Source organism: Acomys russatus, chromosome 10 (genome assembly GCF_903995435.1).
Source record: "Acomys russatus chromosome 10, mAcoRus1.1, whole genome shotgun sequence".
NCBI classification, from domain to species: domain Eukaryota; kingdom Metazoa; phylum Chordata; class Mammalia; order Rodentia; family Muridae; genus Acomys; species Acomys russatus.
Window position 1 is genome coordinate 623,774 of NC_067146.1, and position 16,923 is coordinate 640,696.

Genomic DNA, 16,923 nt, shown 5'->3' on the forward strand with positions numbered 1-16,923 from the left:
GGTGATTAACTTGGAGTACTTAAAAAGTAGGGGAAGGAGAATGAGCTGTATTCCACATTTAGGGTTTTTTTTTTTCCCCCTGTAGAACATGATTTTTTCTTTTCTTTTTCTTCTTTTGGCTGTCCTGGACTCGCTTTGCAAACCAATTGGGCCTCAAACTCACAGTGATTCACCTGCCTCTGTTTCCCTGAGTGCTGTGACTAAAGGCATGTGCCACCATGCCTGGCTAGAACATGATTTTTCTAATATATGTGTGTTTGTGTGTGTGTACATATGTATGTATGTATGTATGAATGTATGTATTACATTTATTTATTTATGTCAATAAGAACGGGGTAAGCCAAGAAATTAGGGGCCGTATTTATCTAGCAATACTTGTATTTTTTTAGATGGGAAATAATTGGAAGCATTAATTCTAAAAATTAAGCAAGTACAATCTACCACTTCTTCTCCAGTACAATGACCAAAATACGCAACAATTTAAATGATAGGAAACTCATGTATGAGTCACATTAATGGGATGAAGGCAGACAGGGATGAAAAAGAGGGGCCGGGAAGTGGAGCCATCAGTGGCTGCTAGCTCACACTATCAGCCTGTTCTCACCTCTACAGGGCTTAGTTCTGCTTTCTGATTAGTCATCTGCATGCTAGCTTCAGTTTCCCCTACCCCTAGCCTTCTTCAGACAAGTAGTTTGTTTAGCATAAGAACTGTGTTAGTGTCTCTGGGCTTAAAGCACATAGATAGTGAAGGCTAAACAGACATCAATTAAGTAGGATGGGAAGCAATCCCAAAAGAACAGGAGAACCCAGAGCTGCCACCACTAAGACTAAGGGCAAGCTAGCTCCTTTCATGTCTAAAACTATACTGGGAACTCTGTGGATGCATGGCAGGGTTCAAACTCCTCTGCGTGTTTACCAAGACCTTCCTGATTCTGGTCTGCAGCTGTCTTTCTGCCCTGGCTCCCAAGACAAATGCTGTACCCCAGCAGTCAAACTGGTCCATTTGCCACTCCCTGAGTGCACCTTGAGGCTCCCTGCCTGTAGGCCTTTCTCAATCTCTGCTGCTGAACAGCCTAGTCACGCCACCTTCCCTCTTTAGACTCCTCAAGGACTTGCTAAAGATTGTACCGATTTGTATGTTCGTCCTTGAAGCAGAAAAGGCTGTCTCCCAGTCCTAGACTCCCTAGTGACTATGACAAGTCTAGAGTCTGAGAAAAAGAAAAGGAATAAATACGGAGATCTCTTTCAAGTCAAGCGGAATCAGGTTGAAAGCTGGATCAAGACTGTGTTAGGTTTAGGTTACACTTAAGAATGTTTAGTCAAAAAAGAAAAAAAAAAGGAATGTTTAACCAGTTTCTAGCAACACCCACTAGGCGGCGCCCGCAGTCTCATTCCCACCAGGATGCCTCCGGTTTTAAAGTTTATTACCTGTCTAACAAGTTTTCTTTCTGCCCTACTATCCCTTTAAGAAGGTGAACCAGGTGAGGCAGAGGCCCCGCCCCCTACACGGCCCCGCCCCCCGCCCCCGCCAGGCTGGCCAAGCTGGCCCAGTCCCCTGCGATCTGGCCCAGGCGTCGGGGCCCAGGTCCCAGGTCCCGGCCGGCGCCATGGAGCGGCGCTGGCCCCTGGGGCTCGCGCTGCTGCTTCTGCTCTGGGCCCAGCTACCCCCGGGGGCGCGCGCCGAGGAAGGTACAGACCCCCACCCTCTCCCTTTCCCGGCTGGCGGGCAGCAGCCTGCAAGAGCAGGCATTCCTGAGGAGGCCCTCCTCCCCGCGCCCCACTCCTTCCTGGCTTTGCCCTAGTAGCAGGGAGATCGATTGGCCTGGCCAATCTTTGGTCTTTAACCCCAGACTCCTGCCCACGGGATCAGTCACCCCTACCCTCTGTTGGCCAGCACTATTTGCTGCGGGTCGAGAGGGAGTTCCTAACCACAGGAAGCTGCACTCCCACTGCAGCCTCATGGGACCCTCCATGTGCCTACCCCTGGGTTTGCAGCACTCAGAAGTCTGAGGTGGAAAGCCTCCTGCCGGTTTAACCAGGCCACCACTGGTGGAAGGGTTAGGGGCCTCGGGGATTCCCGGGTGTAGGAGCCAACTTTACACCTAAAGTTTTGCACACCCTCTGACTGTGCCCCTCCCACTTCCCAAAATCAGAGCTGCGCCTAGCGCCCCACCTCCTTCCTATACCCTCACCTCCTAGAGCCACTGACAGCGGGAGGGAGTCAAACTCGCTGCCGGGGTCCCATTCAGGACCACAAAGGCTTAACTTCTCTGACGTCATTGGGCACCCCTGTAGCAGATGGGTACTCTATTTCCTCCCGGGCCCAGTTGTGGCAATGTTTGGGGTTGTTCTTGCAACGCTTGTTGAAGCATCAGCCCCTAGCCTTTGCCCCACTCTGCCTTGCTCCCTTCAAATCCTAAAGGAATACGTGTAATTCCTGCAGCTATCCATTCTTCGTTCCTAAACCCTTTTGCTCCTCTGCCTCAGGGTATCACACCATTGGAAGAGAGGTTGTGGCAGCCTTGGGCTGGGGAGTCCTAGAATACCCAATGTAGGGAGTTGAGCACCTTTTCCCCAAGAGGTGACAGTCTCCTTTTTTCCCCATTCAGTCACTCTGATGGACACAAGCAAGGCACAGGGAGAGTTGGGCTGGCTTCTGGATCCCCCGGAAGATGGGGTAAGTGAGTGTCTGAAGGACCTGGGAAAGTTCAGGTCTGAAGGCCAGTGGGAAATGGGGTGGAGAGGTGGGTGGAGGAACAGAAATGAGCAGGAAAAACTGGAAGTGTCTCCTTAAGAGGGGGAGGGGAAGCTGAGTCAGAGCCTCCCGAATGGTAATTGTGGAGAGTGGGGGGGGGTGTCAAACTTCACTCAGCAGGAGCTATCTCCTACCACCATGGGGGGCGAGGAGAGGGGGGAAGTAAGCTCACAAACCGGAGGGACAGCTTGCCTAAGCTAAGGAAGGCTACATGAAAGCAGAGAGGCACCTGGAAAGCATCGCCCAGTCTCAGCTCTATTCCTTGCAGTGGAGTTGTGTGGATGGGTTTCAGAACATTAGAGAGCTCCATAAAAGTGTAAATTATGATGTATGGATTGTTGTGTTTTTTTTTTTTTTTTTCTGAAGAGGAGAGCCAAAACTTTCATCAAAGTCTTCAAAGGTATTTTGACTCCTTCAAACTTAAAAGCTGCCCACCACCCCAAGTCCCCAGAGCATTTGCTTATTCTCTGTCCCTCCCAGGAAGGCTCCACAGACACCATGTATTCCAGCTGTTTGAGAAGGGAAAAGGCAGCTCTGAGTCCTTCTCCCTGCCTTAGGTGTCCCTGAGATCCGGTGAGGAGAGGTGGATTGTTAGTGTGTCACAGAGAATGCATTCAGACCCAAAGTCCAGAGGCGCCCTTGCTGCAACCCAGGAAAGCTCACCTTAGAACCACAGAACAAAACCTCTGGGGTTGGAGACTTCCTGCTCCTGGACCTAGCGTCTGGGCTTCCTTCCTTACTGCAGTACCTAAGGGATGTGCTGCTGCTGGTTCTGGGACATTGGGGTTATTGTTTTCTTTCTCTCTTGGATTGGTGGGTCGAGGCACCCCTTCGAGCTCTTCCACAGAGTGGCCTATAATTAGAGTTAATAGAATAAACCATAATATATCCTCCAGGAGGGGCCGTTTGGAAAATCCCAGATTAGGCCAGCTCTAATAGGTGCCTCATCTCATAAACCAGCTAATCACCTACCAGCAAGGCAGCAGGACCATCTGCTGCCTGCCACTGGCTCTTCCTTAAGCTCCAACCAGCCCCACCCAAGTAACTCTTGTCTAACTGAGTCCCAGTGGAAGGAAGGCCCCTCTATGTCCGGTGCTAGAAGGGCAGTGCACAGCCAGCAACAGTACTCCCACTCTCTTCCTTGGCCCCTCCCAGAATACACTCCTGTGATACCCCCACCCTACCCCCCACAGCTCCTGAGTACCATAGGAAAGGATCCTTACTGCTGTTCCTGGCCCCATCTTTGTACCCCATCTGTCACCGCTGGAACTAGAAGAGGCAGTTACAGCTGGGAACAGCTGTTTCCCTAGGCTCCAGCTGTAGCCTTAGCAGTCTGGCTGCTGACCTCCCCACATTACCACCCTGTCCACCTGCCTGGGCCCTATGCCTTCCTCTTAGGCTCGTCAGCAGCGCTTCCCCACAACAGGCTCCAGGTGCCCTTTCATCCCAGCTTTGTGACCTTTGGACACCCCTCTTGATCTTTGAACTATGTGACATAATGCCGAATTATATGCTTCTAAATGGCCCCACCCCACCAATTCTTAATTAGTGATACTTTTTTTTTTTTAAGTCATGAGGGCCCACTCACTGGAGTGGAATAAAATCTCAGGGTGAACTTTCTTGGGGCCTCAGCCTCTTCTCCGTCAAGTTATGGGATGGCATCCAAAATAGCAGCAAAATATTTTGTGAAATCTGTGCTTTCTTCACTCTATCTGGCGGAGAAAATGCTTAGAGAAGGAATGTTCCTGATGAAGTACCATATCTGTCCCCCAACAGATAATCAGAACCCCAGCAGTACTTAAAGCCTGGAGTGATGACAAGAACACCAGGCGATGGAACAGAATAGAAAATCCAAACACAAACCCACATGTACGGTATTTTCATGTGGATAGCTTGGAAATTCAAGTCAATGTGGAATACATTGCTAGGGACAGAGCTACCTCCTACCTGCTCCCTGAGGGAGCCTGGGAAAGTGACAGCACTGTTTTAATTACCTGCCTTCACACAGGATGAAGTTCCTGGAAGGTTCTGAGCTTGTGCATTGCCCTGAGCTTTGGAAAAGAGTGGGGGTGGGGACGTGACGACAGGCCTAAGTGTGAAAGGAAGAAAGGCTGTCCCACTGTGCCCATTTAAAAGTCTCTGCAGTAAAAGAAGTTTTCTCTAGGCAGCCTTCTTCCTGGTACTTATTGGTCACTAATTTAAGTCCTCCAGAGACTTAAGTTTCATTCACCAAAGGGTAGCTTGTATGAGCTAATAGTGTATCTACAGTTTTTTCCAAGTAACCACCACAAGCAATACCAAATAAATATATTTTGGGGTGTTCACTGATACCCAAAAGCATTAATTAGTCACCATGCTGCCAACTGGATGTCTGTAATTTTTATGACATAATGAACGAAAAGACACCTCTCCATGTTCTGTGAGCACAGACCAAAAAAATGAATTCTGGTTAGAATAAAGTTTAAACCAGAACAAAGAAACAAGCAAAAACCTACAAAAATTTCAAGCCAAAAAAAAAAAAAAAGAAGAAATTTATGATCTCAGCCAAAACACACAGCCCCAAAACTCATGATGTTTTATGCAAAAAATGGAAATGTGTTTTCACATAAAGGTGCCATTAGCAAAAAATGTGGCATGGCTGAGAATATTTGAAACATACATAACAAGCAAATAATTAGTATCTATAATGGGGTTTGTTTTTGTTTTTGTTTTTGTTTTTGTTTTTGTTTTTTTTTTTTTTGGTTTTTCGAGACAGGGTTTCTCTGTGTAGCCTTGGCCATCCTGGACTCACATTGTAGACCAGGCTGGCCTCGAACTCACAGCGATCCGCCTGCCTCTGCCTCCCCAGTGCTGGGATTAAAGGCGTGCGCCACCACGCCCGGCTCTGTAATGTATTTTTTTTTAAAGCTTGCCCGAGTGAATAACAGAATTCAATAAAAGTATTGAGCAAAGGAGAGACACACAATCTCTCTCCTTCAAAGGAATGTGACTCGAAGAGCTAAGAAGCTGCTTTGGTTATATAGTGTGTGTGTGTGTGTGTGTGTGTGTGTGTGTGTGTGTGTGTGTGTGTAACAAAAAACGTTAGTATTGCTTTTTAAAAAATTTACTTATTATTTATACAGCATGTGAGCCTGCATGCCAGAAGAGGGCACCAGACCTCATTATAGACTGTAGTGAGGCACCATGTGGTTGCTGGGAATTGAACTCAGGACCTTTGGAAGAGCAGCCAGTGCTCTTAACCTCTGAGCCATCTCTCTAGCCCTAGTATCACTTCTGATGAGCTTCTTAGAAAATGAACTCTCTAAACTTGTCCTCGAGGGACAGGATGCTTCTTGCCCTGTTAGGATGCCATTGCCTTGTGCTGTAGAGGTGAAGGGCCCCTTGCTCATGTCCAAGGTTTTGTCTTTCACTGAATCATGTCCTAGCTGCTTGACCCTGCCGTGTGGGCTCAGAACTAAATCTTTCCAGATCAGTAGAAGAAAGGAATGATGTGCAATAGAAAAAGAACTCTCTCCTACTTTTTGTGGAACTGTCAACTGATCAAGCCTTTGGAGGCCAATTTAGCAACATTTTATAAAATTTGTGATCTACCTATTGATTCAGCAACTCTATAGAACTCTCACATTCATTAGTCTGCTTTCCTAAAATTTAAAAAAAAAAAAAAAGCTAGAACCTTAATAATTACCCAACAATAGATGAATGGTTAAACAACTGTGGTGCATCCATATGAGGGGACGCTGTTTTTGTATCACAACAAGAGACAGGTCTATGTATGTTCTATAGGCATAGTTCCAGGGCATTATTTTTACAACAAAGGAGGTTACAGAATAACCCTTGTATGACATTTATGCTAACAACACAGAACCATTTAGACTATTTTTCAGGAGGTTTTTGGAAACAGTCTTGACAGCTTTATTTTAAATGATTGAGAATGGCTGCCTCTCAGAATAAAGGCGGGAGAATGGGGAGGCCTAACCTTTGCAAGTCAGTCCCTAAACCTGCTAGATGTGACGAGGAAGAGCATAAATTCGGTACCTGAAATACCTGACTTCATATGCCAACTCTGCCTCTTAATACCTAAGTCCCTCAGATACTGGGCAGGCCACTCCACACTGGCTCTAGTATCAGTGGCCTGTGGTAAGTAGTGTCAGTCATTACAATTACAAGATTAAAAAAAAAAAAGTCGGCGACTAGAAGATGCCTGGTAGTCCGGCTAACTGATGAGGTTTTCATGATGGCTGTAATTGTAAGGAATTTTGGAGAGAGTGGGATGCCCTTGAAGACAGTTCTTTGTTTGTCCCTGTCCTCCCAGGGCCAAGAGTCCTTACTGTTTGAAAAATCAGGCTCTGAACAAGCAGGAAGATGAATTTTGAATGAGCTTTGCCTTTGTGGATACCTGACCGTTCTGCTGATTAAATAGGTCAACACTCCTGCCCGTATTTGAAGCAGATGAAATTAAGGGACCAACCAGGGCTGGCTAGGATAGTAAGGCATTGCTGTCTTGTCTGTCCCAAGTCCAAATAACGCCGCCCCCTCCCCACCTTGAAACATTTAACCCACTGTCCTGGGGCTGGAAGGTCCAGTGAGGTGGGATTCCTTAACCTGGCAGCGCTGACTCTAGCTCCCTCTTCATCAGCCCTGGCCACTGAGTCTGATTCTCTTCTTGCAGTGGAGTGAGGTGCAACAAATGCTGAACGAGACACCCCTGTACATGTACCAGGACTGCCCGCTCCAGGAGAGTGGAGACACTGACCATTGGCTTCGCTCCAATTGGATCTACCGAGGGGAGGAAGCTTCGCGTGTCCACGTCGAGCTGCAGTTCACTGTGCGGGACTGTAAGAGTTTCCCAGGGGGAGCTGGGCCTCTGGGATGCAAGGAGACCTTCAACCTTTTCTACATGGAGAGTGACCAGGATGTGGGCATTCAGCTCCGACGGCCTCTGTTCCAAAAGGTGATACCGCCCCTTAATGCCGATCCATCCCTAATATAGATTCTTACTCTGATCCTCACCGTGGCCCAGCTCAGCCAAGGAGAAACAGGGCAGAAACTGGAAAACAAGTGGGAATGTAGTACAGGAGCAAGAATGCAGGCCAGGACACCAGGGAGGTTGCGCGAAGGACCACTGGTCGTGCCCTGGCATCATTTGACCTCGCTGAGCATCCGTTACCTCGTCATAGAATAACCTTATTACTTACACCCATTGATATAGCTTAGTGCTATGGTTGAAAGGGGAGGTGTAATGTGGAGGTTTTCAAACATTTTACCTTGGTGACTATAATTTTCATATGTGGCATGCCCCCAAGAGTATTGTTATAACTACATAGGACAGTTCCTGGCTGCCAATCACTAGTACCATGCTGTCCTTTCCTAGCATGGAAACATACCTGAATATAAAACAGTCTGGAGCTTATTATTAATTAGATGTGCTCTCATTTCTTTCCAAGGAGCAAATGTTGTAAAGTTTGTTATTGGCAATAAATTAGTTATGACACACTCTGTAACTGATCACCTCACTGGCACCAGGCCTGGGAACACCTCCCAGTAGTGGAAATTTTATGGTCTGTACCATTCCACCATCTAGGTCCAACCCTAACTCCATCATGTCGGAGCTATGCTATCTGTTAGAAGGACTGATTTCTTTGTAACCTTAATTTCCTTTCCTGCAAGGTAAGACGTCTTGTCTCATAGGGTTATTGCATGAGCTACACAACATGTCTACAAAACGCTTACCCTGCCACCTTATACATCAGAGGCTTTTTCATCATCGCTATATAAATTGGGTGTTCCTTACCTACAGTGCCTCCAAGAGTATTGCTATAACTATATAGTAGGGCAGTTCCTGGCTGCCAATCACTAGTACCGTGCTGTCCTTTCCTAGCATGGAAACATACTAGAAAACAAAACAGTCTGGAGCTTATTATTAATTGGATATGCTCTCATTTCTTTCCAAGGAAATGCTTGCCCTGGGACCTTAAACATCAGAAGCTTTTTCGTCAAGGCTATATAAATTGGGCGTTCCTTATCTACAATGCCTGGGGTCCGAAGTGTTTCAGATTTCAAACTTTGGAATATTTATACATATTTATATATCTTGGGGAATTGGGGAATTGGGGAATGGGACCCAATTCTAATCATGAAATTCATTTATGTTTCATATACCCTTACACATGTAGCTTGAAGGAATTGTATACAATTTTTTTTTTAAAGTATGATTGTATTTTTGCTGTGATTCATCACATGAGATCATATGTGGAAATTCCCACTTGTGGCATGTTAGAGGCACTGTCAGGTTTGGGAACTCTTCGAGATGCTTTCGATTTTCGGGTTAGCAGTAGTCAGCCTATATTAAACCAGGCGTTGCGTGTAACACAGAGATGAAGCCTTGCCCTCATTCCTTCTTCCCGCCTAGGTTACAACCGTGGCGGCCGACCAGAGCTTCACCATCAGAGACCTGGCATCTGGCTCTGTGAAGCTGAACGCAGAGCGCTGCTCCTTGGGCCACCTCACCCGCCGCGGCCTCTACCTTGCTTTCCACAACCCAGGTTCCTGTGTGGCACTAGTGTCTGTCAGAGTATTCTACCAGCGCTGTGCAGAGACTGTGCATGGCTTGGCCCACTTCCCCAGCACTCTCCCTGGACCTGGAGGGTTGGTAGAAGTAGCTGGAACCTGCCTCTCCCATGCCCAGATCAGCCCGGGCTCCTCAGGTACACCACGCATGCACTGCAGCCCTGATGGCGAGTGGCTGGTGCCTGTGGGCCAGTGCCAGTGTGAGCCTGGCTATGAGGAAAGCAGTGGCAGTGTGGGATGCACTGGTAAGAAATGGGGTGGTGGGCAACCCCGGGAGACCATCTGGCTGGGCCTTTCATAAACAGGGCTTAATTTCTGTGATTTTATAACCTGGGGGTGACATGTCTGCAAGGATGGTCCAATTCCAGGGAGTGGGGTAAAAAGTGTGTAGAGTTAGTTCTTTGAGTAGAGACAAAACAACGAAAACCGAGCTTCTGCCTTTTCTCTTCAGCCTGCGCTATTGGCACCTACAGAATAGACATGGGGACACTCCACTGTCTCAAGTGTCCCCCACATAGCACAGCAAAGTCTGAGGGGGCCACCATCTGTACCTGTGAGACTGGACATTACCGAGCCCCTGGGGAGGGCCCCCAGGTAGCGTGCACACGTAAGTCTTGCAGCCAGGGCCTGGCAATCGGGCAACAGGTGCTAGGTCCTCCTGAGGGCTAGGGCTTCCCAGAGCTTACCAAGTAGTGGAGACCCCGGGAGTCAGGCACTGAGGAGAGCCCCTCCCCGCCCTCTGTTCTCTTCAGAATGCAGAGATGTGGTTACACACCGCTTCCTCTCAGGCGGGCTTTGGAGAACATCACTAATTGGGATGGTGGACAGAAAGAGGGGTCAGTAGCTCAGGTGAGAGAGCGACATGGGCACCGATTTGATGGCTCCTCTTCTCCCACAGGTCCCCCATCGGCTCCCCAAAATCTGATCTTCTCTGCCTCAGGGACTCAGCTCTCCCTGCGTTGGGAGCCCCCCAGAGATACAGGGGGACGGCACGATATCAGATACAGTGTGGAGTGCTTGCAGTGTCGGGGAATTGCACAGGATGGGGGTCCCTGCCAACCCTGTGGAAAAGGCGTGCGCTTCTCACCAGGGCCTTCAGGGCTCACCGCATCCACTGTGCAAGTTGAAGGCCTTGAGCCGTATGCCAACTACACATTTGCCGTCAAGTCCCAAAACAGAGTGTCAGGTCTGGACAGTGCCAGCCCTAGCAGCGCTTCCCTCAGCATCAACATGGGGCATGCAGGTGAGGCACCTGGAACAAGCCTGAGACCACAGGGATGAGTGCTGGGCAGGAAACAATGAAGATGCAACGTAAAGTTATTCCTACTTTCCTTCCAAATTCAACCCTGTCATTCTGGGTATCCAGAGTCACTCTCCGGCCTATCACTGAGGCTGGTGAAGAAAGAACCGAGGCAGCTGGAGCTGACGTGGGCAGGGTCCCGACCCCGAAATCCTGGAGCGAATCTGAGCTATGAGCTGCATGTGCTGAACCAGGTCAGAAAGCTACTTGGAGGTACCATGCAGTATTTCGTTTTTCCCCTCACCTTCCTAACTTGAGGTATAGCATGGGGTGCAACATCCAAAACAAACTGGCTTTCACAGGATAAATGTTTGCAAAGGTCCTGGACCCTACTGTGACAGCCCACTCTGTCCAGGCCCTTCCCTGCAGCTTCTCTACCAAGGCTGGCTCAGCTCAGCAGCCTCATTAATCTAAGTCCCACCCACAGGATGAAGAATGGCACCAAATGGTTCTGGAACCCAGAGTCTTGTTGACAAAACTACAGCCAGATACCACATACATTGTGAGAGTGAGAACATTGACCCCACTGGGCCCTGGGCCTTTCTCTGCTGACCATGAGTTTCGCACGAGCCCACCAGGTAGATTACCTAGCTCTTCCCCCCCACCCCCTCAGCCTCCAGCCCCCCAAACATACACAATTGCCATCTCACGGAGGTGCTTTAGCTCCTACTTTATAATGACCCTTGCTCTTCTCTGCATATATGCACATACATGTGGCCACTCAGTATACTGCCTCTACTCAGGGAGCCACAGACCCAATGTCCACTTAAAAACTGACCCTGAGTATATTCAGGACCCTACCTTTTAGTCTCTGTCACACCCAAGGGCTTTGAGCCCCCAGACTTCTGACTCTTCTGTCCAGTTTCCAGGAGCCTGACCGGAGGAGAGATTGTGGCCATCATCTTTGGGTTGCTGCTTGGAATAGCTCTGATGATCGGGATTTATGTCTTTCGTTCAAGGTGCTGGTTCTGCCCTCACCACCCACCCATTCGTCTGAGATTCCTTTGCCTTGTTAGAAGCCTGTACCCTTGATAATCTTCCTGTCCCCTTAAAAACCTAAGTTCAGATATACCCCACACCTAGCTCTCATGTCTGTGGCAAATTCAGCCACAGCTCATGGGGCCACTGAGGTCTCCCTGAGTCACTGAAGAAGTTGTTGCCCTGTCTCCACAGGAGAGGCCATCGACAGAGACAGCAGAGACAGCGTGAACATGCCACCAGTGTCGATCGAGGTGAGGCAAGAGGGGTGTGTGTGTGTGTGTGTGTGTGTGTGTGTGTGTGTGTGTGTTTGAGAGAGAGAGAGAGAGAGAGAGAGAGAGATGCCCAGGTCAACTCTTGGAATGTGGGTGTGGCGTATTGTCCCTAGGGATCTTGTGTTTTGCCACCTAATTAATTTCGGTTAATTAAGTCTGCCCTGATAGCTGTCAGTCACTCTGATGCAATTATCTACTCGCTCTTAGTACGAATGCACAGCCATCCTGGGCTCTGGATGGGCAGTGTTCTCCATCCCGGTGGCCAGGTCTGTGGGCTAAGACCAGCCAGGAAGAGGTTGAAGTCCTCTGAGGCATGTGGGCTTGCTGCTTGTCACCTCATTAGGTGTCTCTGCCAGAGGGAACATCTGCTGTCTATTTGAGTAGCTGGCATTGAAGGGAGGCTTCATCTGGGAGTGAATGAACTCTAAGTGACTTGGGCAGCACGGGGACAAAAGCTGGGCCACAAGTCCTAGGAAGATTGGGTAATCAGGGCAGGGAATTTACCCCAGTGTCTGAGCTCTGGCCACCACTGTGGACCCTGAGCAGTAGGGCAGAAAAGCTTGGAGCATAGACAAGGAAAAGGCTGGAATCCACATGGAGGCTTCATTGCTAAGAATAGAGCTTTTTCTCTGCTTGAGCTAAAGCCAGGCTCTCCCGGAGAGCAGAGAAGTATTGAGAACCGGCTCAGCTGTCTACCTTTCTTCCTAGCCTCCCCCCTCCCCTCATGCTCTGATCCCTGAAGTATGTGCCACACTGGCTGAGCCCTCTTGTCCTCTCCAGAGGACAAGCTGTGGCTAAAACCTTACGTGGACCTCCAGGCCTATGAGGACCCCGCACAGGGAGCCTTAGACTTTGCCCAGGAACTGGACCCAGCCTGGCTGATTGTGGACACTGTCATAGGAGAAGGTAAGCCCTGCTGTGACCCGAGCTGGTCCCTTCTGTATGGTAGCACATGGCTGAAAGCAGGTTGCTTTCTTAGAGCCTGAGTTGCTGATGCCTGCTCTATCCTGTATCCTTGAACTACTATGCCCTAGAGCAGCCTCTGCCTCCTACACATTTAGCTTTGTGGTTATGGGCTTTCTGATAAAGAATGTTAAACACATCATCTCTACCCATAGAGGTGCCACCATGCCAAAGGGCAGGTTGTTCTCAGATGGTTCCCAAAACAGGAGAGATTTGGAGCTTTCCACCCCATCAGGGGCCCAGTGTCCTTGTGCTGCCCCAATCCCTTGGGTCACCAGGGAAAATAGATCTCAATAGAGAACAAAGCTTGATAGTGTCCTTGTCAATGGTGCAGCTCAGCCAGCGAGAGCCGTGACCAGGGAGCTCACAGACAGGAGACGGGCAGGTCTCCTGTTATTTGGGCACTTGCCCTGGCCTTAGCTTGTCCTTCATAAACACAGCCTCAGCCCCTGTGCATTTAGTGAGTACTTAACACAAGCCAAGGAGCATGCTAGGCTTGAAAGACACTGCTGGTTAGGTTCCAGACTGTCGCTTCCACAGAAGGGCAACCTAAGCTCTCTCCTCCCTCAGATTCCTAGTGTGGAGAATCTGGAAAACTGAAGATGTCATTGCCTGATCACGGGATAGTCCAACTGCATCAAGCCACAACCTTATTTTCTTCCCATCTAGGAGAATTTGGGGAAGTGTATCGGGGAGCCCTGAGACTCCCCAGCCAAGATTGCAAGACCGTGGCCATTAAGACCTTGAAAGACGCGTCCCCAGAAGGCCACTGGTGGAATTTCCTTCGAGAAGCAACTATCATGGGCCAGTTCAACCACCCGCACATTCTACGTCTAGAAGGTGTCATTACAAAAAGTATGTGCAGTGGTGTCCCCAAGAACTAGAGTGGAAGGTGGAAGAGAGGTGGGAGCCATGGAGGAGGGGACCCAGGTCTGGCTGTAATGCGTGTGCTGTGTGTCTCAGGGAAGCCTATCATGATCATCACAGAGTTTATGGAAAATGGAGCCCTGGACGCCTTTCTGAAGGTGAGACAGGCAGAGGGCCCAGCTCGGGAGGGGTCTCCCTGGTGGGGGACTGTTCATCTTCTCATGTGTTCATTCACCCTACGACAGGAACGGGAGGACCAGCTAGCTCCTGGTCAGCTAGTGGCTATGCTGCTGGGCATAGCGTCCGGCATGAACTACCTCAGCGGCCACAATTATGTCCATAGAGACCTGGCTGCCAGGAACATCTTGGTGAATCAGAACTTGTGTTGCAAGGTTTCTGACTTTGGCCTAACTCGCCTCCTGGATGACTTTGATGGCACCTACGAAACCCAGGTTAGAGCCCCGTCCACGCTCACACATGCAAGTCATCTGATGACCCGTGCACAAGCATGAAACCTCTGATTCCTTTCCACGTTGTTATGTACTCATCTGCGCCCTGAAACATCACTCCTTTATGTAACACCTTCTTAGGGAGGAAAGATCCCCATCCGTTGGACTGCCCCAGAAGCTATTGCCCATCGGATCTTCACCACAGCCAGTGATGTCTGGAGCTTTGGGATTGTAATGTGGGAGGTGCTGAGCTTTGGTGACAAGCCTTATGGGGAGATGAGCAATCAAGAGGTAAGCCTGGACTGTTTCCCCTTGTCATCCCTGATACACCTCCTGTCTCCTCTAAATCCACCCTCCTGCCCCCCATGGTCTCTTCCTATGAGTATTTCTTTCCGCTCCAATTTTTGGCACAATTTTCTCTGTTCCTGTCGCTGTAACTTCTTTGCTATCCTGGTCAGGGTTGCTCAGAGGTGACATCTCACTCATCTTGTGTAAGTGGTTTTCTGGTAGATCTACTTCCTGCCTAGGCATCGCTCTCCCTGTCTCCTGCTATACAGGTAATGAAAAGCATCGAAGACGGGTACCGGTTGCCCCCTCCTGTGGACTGCCCTGCCCCTCTGTATGAACTCATGAAGAATTGCTGGGCGTATGACCGTGCCCGTCGGCCCCACTTCCTCCAGCTACAAGCACATCTGGAACAGTTACTTACTGACCCCCATTCCCTAAGGACCATTGCCAACTTTGACCCCAGGTAACTACTACGTTCAAAAAGGATGGGAGTTTGGAGGTCAAATCTGGAAAAAACAAAATGGCCATTCCATCCTGTCCTGGGTGCTAGGCCCTGGGATAAGAGACAGCACATAGTCCATGCACGTGGGGAAAGCTCAGGCAAACGGAGGCAGGGTCCATCTATCATGGTGGTAACTTGATGGAAGGTAAGCAGAGAACACGCTAGCTGGGCTGAACACATAGAGCTTTTAAAGGTTTGATTTAAGGAGTTAGATTACCCCTCCCCCTCACATTATTTCCCAGGAACCTTTAGAGTCACACACTTGCTTGTCACTCCCACTAAGGTGCTTTGTCACTGGGACCCCACTTCTGGTGTTCGTGTGGCCATCTGAAACTTGGAGTACTTTCTTTTCCCCCACACATATATTCTTACATGTGGAGGCTTGACAAATCTTGAAGGACATGCTGGTCCAAGCTCTTTGCTATAGCCTGGAACCTGGTCCTGAGAGCTTAGGCAGCTAGACTGCGGTAGAGACAGGAGCGGGTCTGAGGAGGCCTCTGACTCCATGGCAAGTCTGTCAGGAGCCGAGGAATGACCAGTCACAGAGAGTATGGCGACATCTGGTTCAGAGACCTTTGCCCTGAGACTGGGGAGGGACCAGTCCTGCTGAGAAGGTAGGATTCTGTGAGAACAAGGGACGCTGACCAGCTTTACCAAAATTGTACTTCGTCAAAAACATGGCCAGAATGTAGAGAATCAAGTGGAAGGAGGGGGTCAAGGTGGGGAGCCAGGCAAGGCTGGACTTCAAGTACTCTATCGGGAAAGGCAGCCTGGTGTACTGGCCTCTATCAAACCCTCCATATATAACCTTGTTTCTGGGAGAAGTTGTTGTTTTGAGACTATCTTTTGGAGCACAACTCCCTCGGACGCTGGAGACTGTGTGTGCTAATCTTTCTGGAATGTTGGATATTTTTCCCCCAGCAGATTTACTTTGCTAATGGTTTTTGGCTCTGGCTGGCTTTCCTACAGGAACACTCATTGTATTGTGGCTATTGGGGTAGGGGTTGAATGTGACAAGTGAGGGCAGCTCCTAGGTGGCTATCTTAGGAGAAAGCGAGACAGCACCTTGCTGCAGGCCCCGTCTCCTGCCTTCCGATTTATCTCAGTCAGGCTGCATTCATGTCTAAAAGGCTGGGAATTCACTTCACTAGGCATGCCCACTCCAGCCCCACTCCCTAGATCTGCCCATGGAACAGGTCAGTCAGCTGCTCAACCTGCTCCTTGGAGCACAGCAAACCAGGAAACAGGCCAGGAAGTAGACTCAGATAACAGCCGATTTATGTGCGGAGCCTAGAGGAGCTATACACAAGTATCTGAGTAAGTGTTGGCTGCAGTGTGGTGGCCCAGGCCAACCAGCTCCCATACTTCCTGTACTTCAGGGGGACAAACATGGCATCATATTCCCACAGAGTGACGCTACGCCTGCCCAGCCTGAGTGGCTCTGATGGGATCCCTTACCGAAGTGTCTCCGAGTGGCTTGAATCCATACGCATGAAGCGCTACATCCTGCACTTCCGCTCGGCTGGGCTAGACACCATGGAGTGTGTGCTGGAGCTGACAGCTGAGTGAGGACTCTGGGGCCAAGCACCCCAGATATGGGAGGGTGGCTGAGGCCTGAGCCTCTGGACTTAAGGCCTCCCTTCCTTCTTCCATAGGGACCTGACGCAGATGGGAATCACATTGCCGGGGCACCAGAAACGCATTCTCTGCAGTATTCAAGGATTTAAGGACTGAGTGGCCACTGAAAAGATGCTTCAGCCCCTCTGCCCACCTCCATGAGCAAGGGCAGGGTCACTTCCTGGACCTTCCCTCAGCCTACGAGATGTAGGCTATTGGTGCTGCTCCTGCCCATTCCATCAGGACTCCACCTTTGGACCTAGGAGCCTTTGTTTATAAGAGGGGGGAGGGTACAAGTGAAGGGGATTGTGGGTGGGTGGGTGCTGGGGGAGGGTTTAATATATATACTTACATATGTATTA

General features: G+C 49.5%; 1 protein-coding gene across 1 annotated transcript; it reads left to right on the forward strand.

Annotated features, from left to right (window-relative positions):
- Positions 1-1,536: 1,536 nt before the first annotated feature.
- Epha1 (EPH receptor A1) lies at positions 1,537-16,876 on the forward strand. Its single transcript, XM_051151637.1, has 18 exons — positions 1,537-1,689; positions 2,610-2,677; positions 7,425-7,706; positions 9,165-9,567; positions 9,774-9,929; positions 10,221-10,565; positions 10,689-10,816; positions 11,050-11,200; positions 11,485-11,581; positions 11,796-11,854; positions 12,656-12,781; positions 13,508-13,693; positions 13,802-13,863; positions 13,951-14,157; positions 14,296-14,445; positions 14,712-14,905; positions 16,354-16,509; positions 16,600-16,876. The coding sequence occupies exons 1-18, from the start codon at positions 1,608-1,610 to the stop codon at positions 16,676-16,678; spliced, it is 2,931 nt and encodes a 976-aa protein (XP_051007594.1). The 5' UTR covers positions 1,537-1,607; the 3' UTR covers positions 16,679-16,876.
- Positions 16,877-16,923: the final 47 nt, after the last annotated feature.

What these genes read in the sequence shown, in the direction of transcription:
- Epha1 (XM_051151637.1), top strand. Translation starts at nt 1,608, where the DNA reads ATGGAGCGGCGCTGGCCCCTGGGGCTCGCGCTGCTGCTTCTGCTCTGG. An exon ending in CCCTGGACGCCTTTCTGAAG is followed by an intron (nt 13,864 to 13,950) that starts GTGAGACAGGCA and finishes ACCCTACGACAG; the next exon opens with GAACGGGAGGACCAGCTAGC. An exon ending in ATTGCCAACTTTGACCCCAG is followed by an intron (nt 14,906 to 16,353) that starts GTAACTACTACG and finishes ATATTCCCACAG; the next exon opens with AGTGACGCTACGCCTGCCCA.